Source organism: Lithobates pipiens, unplaced genomic scaffold, assembly GCF_037356315.1.
Source record: "Lithobates pipiens isolate NorthernLeopardFrog02 unplaced genomic scaffold, aLitPip1_a1.2 Scaffold_22, whole genome shotgun sequence".
NCBI lineage: Eukaryota > Metazoa > Chordata > Amphibia > Anura > Ranidae > Lithobates > Lithobates pipiens.
Genome location: NW_027507784.1, coordinates 317,358,151 through 317,375,634, shown reverse-complemented (window position 1 = coordinate 317,375,634; position 17,484 = coordinate 317,358,151). Strand labels below are relative to the sequence as shown.

Genomic DNA, 17,484 nt, shown 5'->3' with positions numbered 1-17,484 from the left:
AGGTTCTCACTGTGTAATCCTGTACGAGTGCACACCTCATTCCTCTGTATTTGTACTAGCAGTGAAAAGGCCATTAATATCACCTATCTCCATTTACCTGTAGAATACACATACAGTACAGCCTGACCTATATCACCCAAATGTCTGCTCCTAATCTTCTGGCTCAGTTGGGTGACTATGAATGAATGGCAGATTTACATAACAATATAAATATATGACCATTCGATTTTCTAATTTCACATTAACTCCAATAGTCCATTTCTGAGTCAAACAACCACACATACAAAGTTTGATATTTTGATCAGTGATGGATGGTTTGCTTGCAAGCACTCATACCTAGGTTAATCCCATGTTGAAACGTGTATGGCCACATACACGTTCCAACATGGAATCAATCTAGGTATGAGTGCCATCTTAACCACTTATGGACCGCCGCACACCGATATACTTCCTAACTTTGAAGAGGAATATCATTGTTATGGCAGCAGCTAGCTGCCATAACCCCAGTGTCCTCTTCTGCTTTCCGATAATAGTGGTCTCTGTGGTGGACTTGTTGTGAGATCACTTTTATCAGTGGCGGGAGAGGCCCCCGCCGCCATGCTCCGGTGCCCTCCGCAGCTTACCGGAGCCATCGGCAGAGGTGGAGGCGATCGGATCTTCTCCCTTGCTGGGTATAGAGGCGAGTAAGGAGAAGATGGCCCCCACCTGTCTCCATACCATTGCAAAGCGGAAGCAACGTCAAAACGTCACTCCTGCCCATAGCTCTTAAAGGGACATTTTTTTAAAGTTACATTTTAGTGTAAATATGGGATCTGAGTTCTTTTTGACCCCAGATCTTATATTTAAGAGGTCCTGTCATGCTTTTTTTCTATTACAAGGGATGTTTCCATTCCTTGTAATAGGAATAAAACTGACACAATTTTTTTCTTTAAAAGAACAGTGTAAAAATAAAAGGTAAAATAAATAAGAAAAAAAAAAATTCAGCCCACCTTTGAGCACTTGCACTTGCCTTGCCTTGCACTTGCCTTGCACTTGCCCTTGTAACTTTTCATTTTTCATTTTTCATTTTTAATGTGTATATTTTGTAACCTTGCTTTCATGAATACGTAAATTTTTATATGCATTTATCTAATTTGTATATGAATAAATTGTATTATCTTGATCCAAGCATTTGATCACGTGCCTTTCACCTCTTTTTTCCACTTGGCAACCCTAAACATTCGCTGCAATGTCCCCAATAAACCTCTTGGTCAGGCAATAGTGCATGGCACGCCATGGGGGTTATTTACTAAAGGAAAATCCACTTTGCACTGCAAGTGCACTTGAAAGTGCACTTAGAAGTAAAGTCGCTGTAGATCTGAGGGGGACATGCAAGGAAAATAAAAACAGCATTTTAGCTTGCACATGATTGGATGATAAAATCAGAAGAGCTTCCCCTCATTTCAGGATCAACAAGTTTTTTTTGCACTTATACAGACACAGCAAAACACTTTTAATAGTATACAGATCAAAAGGAAACAAATAGAAGGAATTTATTGATGACGTTTACTAACACTTTAAATAGTAGACACAGTAGCTTGGGGAAAATATAGAACATTGGACCAGGGATAAAATCCAACTCAGTCCATCTTTTGATAAAAAGTGTGGTACCAAGGCAAAGGGGGCCTCTACTATAAGGGCTTTAAACGTTCAAGAGATTAGAACAGTAGGACTGTACAGAATTTTGTTTTGAAGAAAGATTTAAGAGATGGTGGGGGATCGCTCCGTGACCTGGTTTGGCAGGTCAGGTCTTGGGCTTTACCACGGGTTTGGCATTCTCTTTATTCTATGTGAAGTTTGACTCACCTGACATGTTACCTAATGTCCTTCAGATTGAGAAATGCCTCTCCAAAGTCATTGCACTTTGTGACTTGGAACCCTAAAAAGAAGACAAGGCATTTGAGATCAAGCTTCACAGAATCCACAACAGTAGCATATAGGACTGTTGGGCCATTTGTAGGACTGTGCCACATGGGTGCTTTACCAAAATGTCTGATGGGCACCCATCAGCTAAGCATTTATAAGCTGAGGGGTATGATAGTAAGACAGTACGTTTGTAGGCTTGTAATCTTTTTTACTTAGATTGTTAGTGATGATGATTGCAGGAACATTTTCATTACTGTTACCTCCATGTCTGTTAGTGGATCCTAGGTAAGGAGACACCTGATATATTTTTTTTAACTGTTTTTTTTTTATGGAAATGTTTGCAAGGTACAGAATGGAGAAATGAAACAGGTGAAACTCATGACCCCCAGTGCACTCCACCATGGCATGAATATTACAGAAGGAAATGTCAACCAATGGATAATGCACTTATGCATTATTATCCTAAAGAAAGGTGAAGTGGATATAGCATCATCCATTATCCCATTGGTGTATGTTTATGATTAAATGGGATTATATGGCCAAGGCTCCAGGCGACATGTGTGGGAGAGGGAAATAAGAGGGAAGGACACTTGAGATGAAAAGGTAGAGGACAGAGATAGAGTTGGGAAAAGATGCGGCAAAGGAGGAGGAGGGGAGTGAAAGGAGGTAATGGGGCTTCTGCTCAAAGCCTTCCCTCCTCCATTGAATTTCTTGTAATGCAAGAGGTGATCAATTGGTCGCTATTATCCAAGGTTGGTTTGATGGTGCCCTGAGTGTAGGTAATAGATTCAAGCACTCCAAACAGCTAAACATTTCTAATGGCTGTCTTGTAGGAGGGCAGGGAGCTCTTCCATCCCCATTATTTGGTTGGATCGTGCTATCCACTCAGCAGGGGTTCTAGGTATTGGGAATCTTGGCTATCTCAAAACAAGGACTTTAGCTGCTAATAACTTACATGCTGTCCGTATGGGTTCAGGTATGATCGATAGTAAGGCAATCTCCAGGGTCAGAGATGGGGTGAGCCTGTGACTTATTGGTAGAGCTCAGAAATTGAGGTCCAAAATAGTTGATAAACTGACATCACTGATACAGATGTGTAGTGTGGTCCCCACTTCCTTACTGCACCTCCAACATTGATCGGAGATAGAGTAAAAAATCCTACATAACATTCATAGACAGCAATACCATAAGGTTAATATTTAAAAATAAAATTTTTGAATATAATTGGCAATACTTGTGAAATGTGTCAAGTCTCTACCCAAGTCGGTCTCAGGGAGAGTGTTTTATAGTTTCCTTTCCCAATCTTTAGTATAGTATGTGGGTGTAAGGAGCGTGCGCATTAGAAGTTTGTTATAAAGCTGGGATATAATGTGTGAAATATCTACTCCATCTTTACAAAGGACCTTGAGTTAGGGAGCACTGCTTTTAAAGATAGTCATAAATTTATATATATATATATATATATATATATATATATATATATATACGCACTGCGCTAATAAAAAACACATGTCTGTGCTACCACTTAATATTCAATAAACATGCAAATGAGGTGAAACAAATGTCAATGTAAAAAAGAGAGACAAATAATTCCACAGTAGCGCACTAAATTAATCTACAATACTCCTAAATATTAACATTGTGAAATGATCAACATAAAACATCCATCCATAATAAAAAGTGTCCATATGGCATATCCAAAAAATATATACGCTGTGATGAAACGCGATGGAACATGGCTACATGGCAACGCTGAGACAATGACTCCATGTGTACAAAGGAAGCTATGAGGAGATTGCAACACTGAGCATGTTTGGAATTTTAACAAGGCAATTTTGAATCTTTTATGATGTAAGTGCATTACTTTTAATAAACCTTAAAAGGTATTTTTACATTATTGGAGGCTCTGTCTCAATTTATATCCCCACATGTGGAGAGTGTCTTTATTAATCTGGATGGAGATTGGGGTGTAAAAGCTGCTCTTTAATAACATCTAATAAGGCGATATTTGCCAGATACAAGAGTGAATGGCAACAGCATCTGGTGAGCTTTATTCTTAGCCCCTGTACACATGGTTGGAGATTTCCACAACCAAATCCGTCGGATTTTCTCTGTCAGATTTAGTCTGACGGATTGTGTCTGAAACTGTTGCATACACACGGTCGGACTAAGTTGTCGAAAAATCCGATCTTTCAGAACGTGATGACGTAATTTCGTTACGATGGGACTAGATTCAGGCTAGTAGCCAATAGCTTTGATGTAGGAATTTGATCTGAGCATGCGTGGCACTTGGTCCGATCAAAATTCTCTACACATGATCGGATTATGTCCGACCGGCCCAGTTGGTCGGGAAATATTTCCAACATGTTGGAAAATTGGGTCCGATGGAGATTCGGACGGAATCAGTCCGATGCATACCACACACACAGTCGGATTATCTGACGACACGGTCCGATAAGACGCATTCCGACGGATTCTCCGACCGTGTGTACGCGGCATTAAGGGAGTGGAATTGGCACACATCGCTTTGGTGAAGGATTTTGGTGGAATAAAAAGATTTAGTTTCACTATTTTTTCATCATTTTAAATTGGACTGTATTACCATATTGATTTGCATATGTTGGAGCATATATGATGTTGGGATATGCCATATGGGCACTTTTAATTATGTGTGGGTGTTTTATGTTGATCATTTCACAATGTTAATATTTAGGAGTTTTTTGGTTTAATTTAGTACGCTACTGTGGAATTATTTGTCTTTCTCTCTTTTTTACATTGACATTGGTGTTACCTCATTTGCAACCTTTTTTTATAATTGAAAATACTGTAGCCCAGGGGAGCGAGTCTCAGGGTGGTTTCAAAGCAATGTGGCAGAACACTTGTGAGATGGTGTTCATTTGCCAACAAAGATAGGAGGCACAGTGCATGTTGGAGGAAAGATCATCTTGTATTATGAAATAAAACATGTTGCCTTCTAACACCTAATATTGGGGTTATGGTCCAAGGTAAGAGGAGAGTCTCAGGCGATGGAGTTAAGAATCCCAGATCCCAGACCATACAGTATCTAAAGAAGTCACACAGATTGGAATATTCTTGATGACAAGGCTAAATCCATGGAAGAAAGGTAACTGGGATGAGGGCCAGGATATGTTTCATGGAGACCCATAATTTGTGTGACTCAGCGGGGCTGAATTTTAAGATAGTTTTAGTTAAATTTTAGTTCAAGATGTGGTAAACCCATTCGTATGGATTGCTTATACTTTGCTAGGATATTGTATTTTAGACAAACAGAAAAACATGGCGTGTAAAGTTTTGAAGAAGGCACAGGGTACATACTGCAGGTAAGTACTCTTTGAAATAAATAAAAAATTTGGACAAAATGGTCATCTTAAACAAAGACATTGCACCAAACCAAATATGTTTCTTAATTGACCAGAACGTTAGGTGCTGTTTGATGGACCGTAATATGTAGAGGTAATTGAGTTCAAAAAGTTTAGATAGGTTGTTAGAACTATGGACCCTCAATTATTTTATTTTTAAGTAGTGCATCCAGCATTAGAAAAGGCATTGTCGAGATGGGCTTGCTTCACCTCTGAGAAGGAAATGTTGAGTGCTTCTGATATGTGTGTATTCATTTTAAAATGATTGAGGGACCCAACAACACTGATATCCTTATCAGTGAGTCAACAGGGGCAAAGCCATGATCTGTTCCCATACTGAACCTGGCATAACATCCCTAGTGCTACAAACCACCAGAGACAAATCTTCTAATTCGAAATCCTTCCTAGAAATGCTCAGTCCATGGATCTTATCCAGGTATTGCTAGCAAGGACTAGGCAGTGTTCAACCAAATACTGAAAATGTATTTTGTGCCTATCTCTACAGATTAGTGACCGTGGTCCTTGTGATAGTGAGCGTCGTCTGGATCCCTATCCTGCAGAATGCCAACAGTGGTCAGCTATATGTTTACATCCAATCCATCACCAGTTACCTGGCCCCACCTGTCACGGCCGTCTTTGTCTTGGCAGTGTTTTGGAAGAGAGCCAACGAGCAGGTAAAGCTCACATTGCATTGGTGCTGTTTTTTGTTTTAATGCTTAACATGTTGTCCAGAATCCAGGTATGCAGTACATGGTGCAAGACAAAATTATTTCCTGCCACAGGCCCAAAAATAAAGTGGACCCGGAGACCATCATTTGAACACATGTTTATATTACATATATGGGAGCTGTTTTACCTGTCAAAGGATTTGTATTTATGTCCATTCATTTCTGAAATTTGCTTAGCCCTGCCACACAGCACAGCTACTTGGTGACTTGACTTTTTAATACTACAGTTAAGTAGTGCAGCCTGATAACCTCCCGGTCCCCAGCTTGTGACTGGACAAGGAAGGAGCTTCAGCAGGCTGATGAGCACTTTCCTTTTCCCACTGCTCCTGTCAGCACCAGGTTCCCAGTTATGCCCCTTCCTCTTCCAGTCTGAACTCTGCTGTACATGGGATGGCAGAAACGAATACCAGATCAGGGCACTTACACTAGTTGCATTTAAATAACATCTAATATTGCTTTCATGTATACATATCTACATTATGCCATAAGACAAGCCCATCCAACACAATGTGCACTTATTGTGCCCGATCAAGGGAATAGGTTCATCGGCTACAATGAATGGGATTTGGGTGATTAATGACAGGAAAATCACTTTTCAGAACTAATAATGACAGACTAGAGGAGTGGCCACCTCTCTGTGTCATTCTAGCTATTGTTGTTCATAATCAGCCAAGCGAAAGCTTTTCCAGTTTGGATATTAATCTGCTTTGTAAGAAAGATATCTCAACTATAATTACAGTGAAACGTAAAAGACTAAAGCATAAACATGAAAAATGGCGCCGTCTGCCATGTCAGGGAGGTTTCTGAGTAAGACTGAAGCGAAATCCGGCCCTCCAGCTGTTGAGGACCTAAAAAATCATAACATGCCCTTCCCATAGTTGTCAACTTTGAAAAAAAATTTGAAGGGACGTCTTAAAAAAAGTTGGCACTCTGCCCGCCACCTTTGGGTGTCGCTTCATGGTGAATGGCTTACAGCGTAACATCCTTCCCCCTATAATTTGTTATGTTTTAGACAAAACATGGTCTGGTGTTAAACTGGAGTGAAAGAAGGGGTAAAATAAGCCCCATCACTCGTGTCAGTAGACGCAATGATAAACTCTTAGCATTGATGTCAGTGAATGCAATAATAACTCCCAGCATCTGTGATATTAAAGCCCCCCTTTCATTGGTGGTTAGTGTTCTTCTGTGTGCCCACCTATATTGGTGGTCAATGGCAGGACTATTATATGCACTCCTTTAATTGGTGGTCAGCAGCAGTACTATTCTATGCCCCCCGTCATTGTTGGTCAGTGGCAGTACTGTTATATGCCTTCCTTTTATTGGTGGCCAGTATATTCCTTTCACTGGTCTTTAGTGGCAGTACTATTATATGCCCCCTTTCTTTGGTGGTCAATGGTTGTTCTGTTGTGTGCCCACCTATATTGGTGGTCAGTGGCAGTGCTATTATATGCCTCTTTTCATTGGCGGTGAGTGGTCATTTTGTTGTGTGCCCACCTACATTGGTGGTTAGTGGCTGTTCTGTTGTGTGCCCACCTACATTGGTGGTCAGTGGCAGTACTATTATATGCCCCCTTTCATTGGTGGTCAGTGGCAGTACTATTATATGCCCCCCTTTCATTGGTGGTCACTGGTGGTACTAATATATGCCCCCCTTTTATTGGTGGTCAGTGGCAGTACTATTATATGCCCTCCTTTTTATTGGTGGTCAGTGGTTGTTTTGCTGTGTGCCCACCTTTATATGGGGTCAGTGGCAGTATTATTCTATGCCCCCCTTTTATTGGTGGTCAGTGGCAGTACTATTATATGCCTAGTTCCACAACACAAAGCAAGCACCGCTCAGGCCAACGAGGTGAAATATCCCTCCAGGTGCTCGCCCTGGCTCACCACCGTAACTGGATTGTGTTGAAGAAAGAAAGTGGCTGCACACTGGAACGAGAAGTTTGCTTGACAGGAATCTTTATTGTTGTATGCCAGACAGATGATACAGATATATATGTTGTGAACAAGCACGGTATATCCGTGTAAAACGTTAACTTTGGTCCTGTATCATCTGTCTGGCATGCGACAAGCAAGATTCCAGTCGATCAAATTTCACGGTCAAGTGTGTGGCCACTTTCTTTCTTCTACACTATTATATGATACCTTTCATTGGTGGTCAGTGTATTCCTTTCACTGGTCTTTAGTGGCAGTATATGCCCCCTTTCTTTGGTGGTCAATGGTTGTTCTGTTGTGTGCCCACCTATATTGGTGGTCAGTGGCAGCACTTTTCCTTTCATTGGTCTTTAGTGGCAGTACCTATTATATGCCCTTCTTTTCATTAGTGGTCAGTGGCAGAACAATTGTATGCTCTCCTTTCACTGGTGGTTAGTGGCAGTATTATTTCATGCCCTCCCCCCTCTCATAGTAGTCAGTGGTAGTACAATGACATGCCCCCATTTATTGGTGGTCAGTGGTTGTAATGGTAAATTAAAAGTAAATCCCCCTTCATCTTTTAGCTCTGGTGGGGAGATCTGTATAAATAAATGTACCGTTTAACTTTTTAAGCCTTTCTTACGTTTTTTTAACATGTAGAAACCATTGAAAATACATTTCTAAGTTCAGGGAACTGAATACTGTGTCTAATGTTTTCCTGTTTCTTTCTTCACAGGGAGCATTCTGGGGCCTAATGGTTGGCCTGGTGGTGGGTCTGGCTCGGATGATATTGGAGTTTGTATACCCCATACCTCGCTGTGGTGTTTATGATGAGCGCCCGTCGATACTAAAGGATGTTCATTACCTTCACTTCGCTATCGTTCTATGTGCACTGACAGTGGCAATAGTAGTGGGGGTCAGCCTCCTCTCAGAACCTCCGCTGCCTTCACAGGTGAGTCAACTGATATCTAGATGACTGCAGAATAATGGGTTTGAAGGATTATATTTCTGTCAGAGATTAAAGGAAACCTGTCATGAGGGGAATACAAGGATGGCTATTGCTGACTTCCTTCCGAAAATGCTAGTTACCTGGCTGTACCTTATATGTCACTGACTTATAACAAGTATGCATTAAGTGAAGTCAAAACTCCTGATTTGCAGACTGCTTCCCTGTGTCTCAGAAAGTACTGATGCCACGCAAGGCATTGTAATTCTATACAAATGCTGCAACCATTATGAAGTATCCCATGATAAATTCACTATAATGTTGAACAAACAATAACTGGCCCTGTTCAAGTGATAATCACCATTCAGCCCTGCCTGGAGCACCCTCTGCCTTTCTTTCAAACGTCTCACTGCTGACTTCTCTTCATCTTGCACATCTGCATCTCCATGTTGCTATGGGTACATCTCTTCATACAGTTGCCCAGAGAAGATTATTGGATCGGGACAAAAGTAGACCATGTGGATAACACTCAAGGGAGTGGGGGCATGGCATAAATCCCAACTCAAGAAAACCTAAAACACTTCGACCCCTTTGACACTGAGGCATTTTTCAGGCGCTTTTGGGCTAAAAATAATGCCTGTAAAGCATCAGGAAAATGGCTCTCCTGCAGTCTCAGTGTGAAAGCCGGAGGGTTTTCACACTGAGGCAATGCGCTGGCAGGATGTTAAAAAAAATCCTGCAAGCAGCATCTTTGGACCGGTGAAGGAGCGGTGTACCCATTGACATGAATGGGCAACGCTGCCGAACCACCGGCAAAGCACCACTGCCGCGGCGCTTTTGCGGGCCATTTTAGTGTTGAAAATATATTTATTAGCATTTTCGTAGAAAAAAAACAGTGAACAACATGAGATGAACATATTCAGTAGACGGCTACAAGTTCAAATATACAAGGAGTCAGCCCGGCGGCTATCGCCCAAAGCTAGGCTTCTATTTACTTAACATGGTAACATCAAGAAGAAAGTCCATTTCCCAACATATCATACAATGCCAATTTGCGGGCCATTATAAACCCCTGCAAAAACGGCGGTAAAGCGTAGCCTACCAATAGCTGTGCTTTACCGCCGATGCCCCAGTATGAAAGGGGCCTTAGTTACCCATTTGCTTATCTCTAGGGCAGGGGTAGGCAACCCCTGGCACTGGTGCCGCAAATAGCACTCAATGCCTCTTTTGCCGGCACTCGACTCCCTCCCCATCAGCAGAGCAGTGCGGGGAAGTGTCATTAAGACACTAATGCATTCCAATTTCAGAATTCCCCACACCGCACCTGCACTGAGGGGAGAGACTGTGCCCCCACACATTGTAAACAATGGAAAACATTGATTCTCTAACTTTGCTGTAGCTGCGATCGTTGATGGTTTCTTGCATTGGGGCCCTGAAGGTTCTAGTTACGCCTCTGGAGCAGGGTTAGAGACTTGTGCTCTTGGCGTCAAATACAGCCAACCACAAAGCCCCTCTTACAAGTTTTACCTACCTAATCCTCTGCTTCCCTGGCGGACGACTCTCCTCCATGCTTTGGCAGTGGACTGTCCTTCGACATTCTCATGTCCAAGGGGCATCTCTGGATCAGTCTTGATGAGGTCAGAGGACCTTAGACCGTCGGAGCATAGTGGAGAAGAGGATCTGGGGACCAGTCTAGCAGCACAGAGGAGTCTACAGGAGCAGAGGATCAGGTGTTTTACCTGGTCTCCTAGATCTAAACAAGCAATTAACCCTTGCAGTGCAAAACGCAGCCCCACTAGAAGGGAACATTTTTAGGCCACACGGAGTTCAGCTTTAAAGGACGATCTAGATAAAAGGTAGAGCTGTCCTTTCATGAGGACTTGTAGTCCCCAGCATCAGTAAAGGCCAAGCCCAACCTTAATAGCTCTCTAGTCGGGAGGAAATGGTTGAGGATCAGCTGAGCAATTCACAGGTCATTGTGGAATGTGACTCTTAGCTTTACGGTGCCCGGAAGGGGGCTCTTCCCACACTCAGGATAATAGTTTGTGAATCACACCAGCTGGAAAATAGAATTTCTTGGTCTTTGCAAGATGATTTAGCTATCATGAATCATACAAAAAGTCTTCTGGATGTGGAAAAATGTTAAACTGTTATTAGTATGCAAGAAATACAATTTGTGTCTATGAAACACGATAGAAAGAGATGAAGTGAGTCAATGTGAGCCAGGAAGCCAGAGAATGTAACACCTGACACAGCAAGTTTATGGGCTGTATTATGGAGTTTAAACATCAGTTCCTTGCCCACTTACTGTAGGCACATACTGCAAATACTTACCTTTCTTCGACTCTCCCGTGTTCACGCTGTTCAGCTGAAAAGCTGGAGCTTTCATAGTACTATGGACTTCCCATGTGACAACACCGACTGACTTAGAGCTTTCACATAGTGTTAGTCACAGCCTTCTCCATACCTGAAAGTACAGGGTATTTTCTCTGTTTTCTTGAATACAGCAGACAAAGGTGGTACAGGCGGCAAGACAGGTAATTATTAAAAGGCTTCTTTACATGCAGATACTTTTGCTTATAGCGGTAGTAAAATGAATAAAAAAAAAAAAGTCCCCTGTAAGGCAACGTCATAATGTGCTAGTATGCATCGCATTGTAGCACATTATGCAAGACTTACCTTAAAACAAAGCTCTCCGGTGATGTGTTGTCACCACTGACACGGCTTCCATCTTCACCCAGTCTTTCTTCCGGGTCCGGGGCCTCCGGCTACATGAGTGGCCGAAGCCGGCGATGATGTAACTTCCGTGCATGCGCAAGGGAGCCCTCGTTTATGGCACAAGCTCTGAAGGTCTGGCACGGTTTATGGTGCAATTCAACATACACAATGTAATAACTATAATAGGCAATGCCATCTTTTTTGGACAGGTGAAAAATCTCACTTGGTGGACTATACCGCGTGGAAGAAACCATCCACCCGAAATCACACTTAGGAAAGTGTCTACTCGGAGCCTCTCCGGTCCCAGAGACAGTGAAGGTAAGTCTTCCTTTCTCCATTATGTTAAGCTGACACATAAAAAGCGGGGTTGGTTTACTAAAGGGGTGAGGCATTGAAAGAAAAATACACAGCAAGCCCGAAAAATGCTGAGCTCTGCAGCACCAGCGACAATTTTAATTTCAGGGTTTCATAACACTTGCCTGGGTTCACACTGATGAGAATTTACAGCGGGTTTGATGCGTTTAGGAACACACAGATTCGCAGGTCATGCATAGCATTCCATGGCTTTGGTTCACATCTATGCGTGGCAAATTTGGTGCGAGGAAAAAAAAAGGGTCCTTTTAGTTTGGATAGAGTAGGGAGAGACTAAAAACTCTGCTGGAGCTCTGTTAGTAAGTGACGGGAAATATTTCTAGCTCAGTGACAATGGCTTCACTAGACAGGAAGTGAGGGAAAATCTGCAATAGAAATAAAGATTTTTATATATAGATATATATATCTATATATATACAGTAAAACCTTGAATTGCGAGGATAATTAATACCAGAAACATACTTGTAATCCAAAGCACTTGTATATCAAAGCGAATTTCCCCATAAGTAATAATGGAAACTCGCATGATTTGTTTCACAACGATTTATTCATAGTTCCTACAGTTTATAGTCCATATAAAAAGATTATAGATAGGTTGTGTAACCATAAAATGTCCATCAACAAATGGAAGTCTCCACAAGTGGATTAGAAGCAAAATCCAGCAGAAGCTACAGAGTATAAAAGAGAAGAGAGGCGCCTCTAAGTGTAGCAATATGTTGCTAAATGTTGTACCTTCATTAAATGTAACCATATTGCTACACTTAGTGCCGGTTCACACAGGGGCAACCAGATTTACAGGGTGACTTTGCAAGGAAATTTGGAGGTGACTTCAGCGTGACTTTGAGCAATTTATAATCCAGGACAGGTGACTTTGGCTGTGGCCAATCACAGAATAATCAGCTCTGTGGGAGGGAGGGGGTTGCCTGTGTAAATGTGGGAAGTACCTGGGTAAATTATTTTCTTTTTCCTGTAAAGTCGCTTCAGTATAGGTAGAGACCTGACTTGGAGGCAACTTCCATTGAAATCTATGGGTACAAGTCACCTCGAAGTCACCTTGAAGTAATACAGGAACCTTTTCTGAAGTCAGAGCGACTTCATTAGTGTACATTAAGATGGCTCTCATTCACTTCTATGCCATTTCTTATGTCCAGTGACTTGGGGTGACTTGAGGACTTACAAGTAATATCCCAAGTCGCTGTAGTGTGAACTGGGACTGAGAGCCACCTCTCTTCTCTTTTATACTCAGTTGTGACATAACGCTACTTGTATATCAAGTCAAAATTGATAAAAAAATGCTTATCTTGCAAAACGCTCTCAAACCAAGTTACTCTCAAACCAAGGTTTTACTGTGTATATATATATATATATATACATATATATATATATATATATATATATATACACACACATACATGTGTGTGTGTGTATATATACTGTGTATAGATATATATATATATCTATATTTAGAGTAGGGGACGTTCTAATCCTTCCCCTATCAAAAACAAAAGATTTGGGCTATAGATGCACTTTAGAGCCCATTCACACTTGTTCTGTTGTGTGTTAATGTGCGTTATGGTACACATTAATCTGCGTTGGGTTAAGGCAGCTCATTTATAATGAATGAATATAACAACCACAACAGATGAAAAAGGGTGCATGAGTTTTTTTTTAGCCAAGGTAGCACACCACAACTCACAGTATATGCATTGGGGAGCGTTATGGCTCATAGTGCTCTACTGTACAACGTATTGGGGTACCATTCACAATGATTGGTACTCCAACCCACCACACATAGAACTGGTGCATTGCCATGTGTTGTAACGTGTGTGTTTTAGCCTTACCACAACACACAAGTGTGAATATGCTCTTAATGTATGAAACCATAACATCTTCAACTGACCTTACACTCTCTGCTATTAATAAGTTGCAAATCCTTTCCAGTGTTTTCCTCTTCAGACGTCTATTTCAGGCCGAGTTTATTGCTGATCTGTGATACCTTTCAGCTCTGAGCTCTCTGCAGACGGTTCTCTAGCATTGTATGACATCCCATGACTAGGGTAGCCAGATAACTTACTTCCCCAACAATACATGTAAACCTTAACTATTAACCTTAAAATAAATACTCGGACACCTGCTTGGATGAAAACGGCCTCAACGGCCTTTATTTAAATAACAATAAAAAACTAAAATATATTTTAAATATTTTAATAATACCAAAACTTGTAACAACTTCCAGTTACCCAAAAGACCCTAAGTGCTTTTTGGCTGGTCCCTGACGACCCCTTATTATTTTGAGCCTGTGATCCCGTCTTTGTCAGCATCTGTCCCCAGCCGCTAAACTTGCCTCGAGGACTCACTAACTGACCACAGACCCCCAACACATGTTAGCCATTAATCTGGACTGACACCAGCCCAAACACAATGACTCCATCTCTGGCATGTGTCCCAACTATTTTCAAATGACCCATGCATTTCTACATATATATTTTCATATATATATATATAGCAGTCGCCAAGGACCCAACGCCACACCCCGTGACGACAACACTACCACCCAAACCACTATCTATTATTAGGGAGGGCGGGCGAGAACGTCTCTCCTCGCTTGCTGCCCCCCAACTGCTAACTTGCCCCACCCTGGCACATGGAAGAAGGACCACACTCCTCCCCCCCTTGTGACCATCCACCAATGGGGTAAGTACGCCTGCATCCTAGAAACCACCCCCACGCTGCTTTTTCTTAGCCCAGTCATTCCCTTGCACCCTGTCATGTATGTCCTGCGCTTTCTTTTTAATACAGCTCCGTACATGTCTGGACAGAGTAATTGAAAAGCACGGCAGAAATACACATTAGTAAGAAAAGGCAGCAGGATATGTTCATTAAACAAATGCAGACTGAAAGCCAGGCAATTGCTGCACTGAAAATTCTCAATTTCACTAATTATTCTTACAAATGTATAGAGAAATAATTTATATGTTATAAACTTAAATGTGTTTTGTAAAATGCATGAATGTACTAATGACTTTTGTAAAAAATAAATATTGTATAAAGCTCCTCCCTTATTAGGAAGCTGAAAGATCAAAATGAAAAACACTCCATCTCTGCTTTCCAGGGAAATCACCTGCCAGAGCTGGAAGTGACGTCATGACGTCGCTTTTGGCCTCCAAGGGCCATAGAGAGGGTAATCTGGCACGGCCGCCGAATCAGATCTCTGGCTTCCTGATTGCACGGAAAAGCTTGGAAAGGCACCGGAAAGGGGAGGGAGGGTATTTTCCCTTCCGCTCCCTGTAAAAGAAATCCAGCAGCTAAGTAGCCGCTAGGATGGCTTTTATATTAGAGGGAATCACTGCCTTTAGCTGTAGACATCATCCAGATATCACCACCTCAACCTAAGGATGTCATGTGACATCCTACAGGCGGGAAGTGGTTGAAGACCATTCAAAAATCTGAAATTGTACCACGTTCCATTATCTCAATATTTAAAGTGGTTATAAACCCTTACATATACCCAGTTGAGTGACTGGCCTCAGTTGATGCACAGAGATGAGATAAATCCTCCTAAATAAGTTGAACCTGTTTATCTGCAGCCCGCTCTTCTCTATAGCCATTCAAAGTCCAGGACTTATAATGCTTGTCTTAGCTGTTAAAAAAAGGGGGGTTGGAGAACTGAGATTACACTTTGCAGGGCTCAGTGAGGAGAGCTCTGAAGAAGAAGAGACTCCCTCCCTTTTCACAGCACAAAGGAACAGAGCTGAGGCAGCCAATCAGCTGTAGATCCCTCCCATGTCACGATTTTTCTCTTGGTGTAAAAAAAAAATGGACTCATACAGATAGCAGAGGAATGAAGCAGCAAATAGAAATGACACTTAGTGCTCGATTGTGTACATACTATAGAGCAGTGGATGGCAAAACTTGGCACCCCAGATGTTTTGGAACTACATTTCCCATGATGCTCAACTACACTGCAGAGTACATGAGCATCATGGGAAATGTAGTTCCAAAACATCTGGGGTGTCAAGGTCTGCTATAGAGGCATATTGTTTGTTCTTATTTAAAATCTGAGGTTTATAACCACTTTAAGTGTAAAATATATATTAAGTAAGGTGTTTTCTATATTTACTTCCAGCTCCAGCCAACTCTTCCACCCGGAGCAGGTCCTGGAGCAGTGCCCTCTGCAGCCCCCCCAAAGATACTGTGGAATCTCCCAGCTCTGCCCAGCAAAGAAGCATCAAGGAGGACCCATTCTGGGCGCGGGTGTGCTGCATTAATGCCATCGTTCTGATGTGCGTCAACATTTTCTTCTATGCATATTTTGCATAACATCAGGAGAATGACTCCAGTTCACATTTGCCTGCCCTAAAATTGAATTCTCTTGATAACATTCATCTTTGCAGCAAAAAAGTTGAGAAAAATACCAAAAAAATGTATGGCGAACCGTACTTTATACGTTTACAATCTCACTGTCAAGGCCTACAAGACCTCCATACGGGAAAAAGGACTTGACACATTTCCGCAAAGTTGGTATCTGGGCCAATCCAGGATATTCTAATTTCCTTTACTTGCCTGCTGACTCATTTGCCAGAACATGGACCAAAAACCATAATGTCAACACTTTTAAATGCTCTGGCAAAGTAGTTTTGGCTCTGGTAACCAAACCTCATATGACACCTGTTTTCATGCCAAAACAAAATGGCTGACCACCAGGCAGAAAGGTGACATTCCTGAGAATGTGTGAAGTCATAAAGTTCAATTAATGAGTAAAATGTGTTATAAAATTAACCGCCTTCTCCTCGTTAATCATGAAAAGGGGCTTTTATAGGGATGACGCTCAGGAAATTGTCAGGCGTCAAATATTTCTTAATATCGCTGAGTCATTCGGGCAAAACATTCTATAAAATCTGAACAGAAGGCAGATATAAAAGACACAAATTAATGCAGCTCTGTTTTCACTAATACATCATTAAATGTGTGTTTTTTTTTAAATGCAAGCATTGTAAGTAGTGGAGAACCTGGTGAGCTGCATGCAAATGTTTACACTAGGAAAACGCTGACAGGAGGAGGGAGCAGACTTGGCAGAGGGATGACCTCACCTGTCTGCTGCTGCTCTTTCACCTTCTAGAAGATGGGGAAATAGGACACCCCTCTATTCTTTAAAGAAGACCTTCCATGCCAAACTGAAAGTCCCCCCAACACATATGGCTTTAAAAAGGCACCTGTAAACAAACAGTAAAAAAAAAATGTCCTTGACCCATCTGCAACGCTTCAAAGGGGCAGGGGCCATGCCACCATGCCTTCTGGCAGAGTTGGGAGCTCAAAATTGCATGGGAATTCATTCTGGCAATAGGCTGAAGTGCATTCTCATGAAACTTTGAACTTCCAGCTCTGCTGGAAGGCATGGTGATGTAACTTGCGCCTCCCTGAAGTGGTGAAAACTCCAGGGCCGAGGTATTTTTAATTTTTTTTGGAAAATGGTTAATTTACAGATGGCTTTTTAAAGCTATTCGTGCTGAGGACGCCAAGGGCT

The 17,484-nt window shown here is 41.8% G+C and overlaps 1 protein-coding gene across 1 annotated transcript in view; it reads left to right on the top strand.

Moving 5' to 3' along the window:
• The window catches only part of SLC5A10 (solute carrier family 5 member 10), a 217,596-nt gene extending 200,857 nt beyond the window's left edge, over positions 1-16,739 (top strand). The window contains exons 12-15 of the mRNA XM_077449433.1: positions 5,791-5,959; positions 8,661-8,876; positions 11,798-11,906; positions 16,087-16,739. Of these exons, the coding sequence (XP_077305559.1) occupies positions 5,791-5,959; positions 8,661-8,876; positions 11,798-11,906; positions 16,087-16,280 (688 nt within the window). The 3' untranslated portion in view covers positions 16,281-16,739. The remainder of the gene's footprint in view (positions 1-5,790; positions 5,960-8,660; positions 8,877-11,797; positions 11,907-16,086) is intronic.
• The last annotated feature ends 745 nt before the right edge of the window (positions 16,740-17,484 follow it).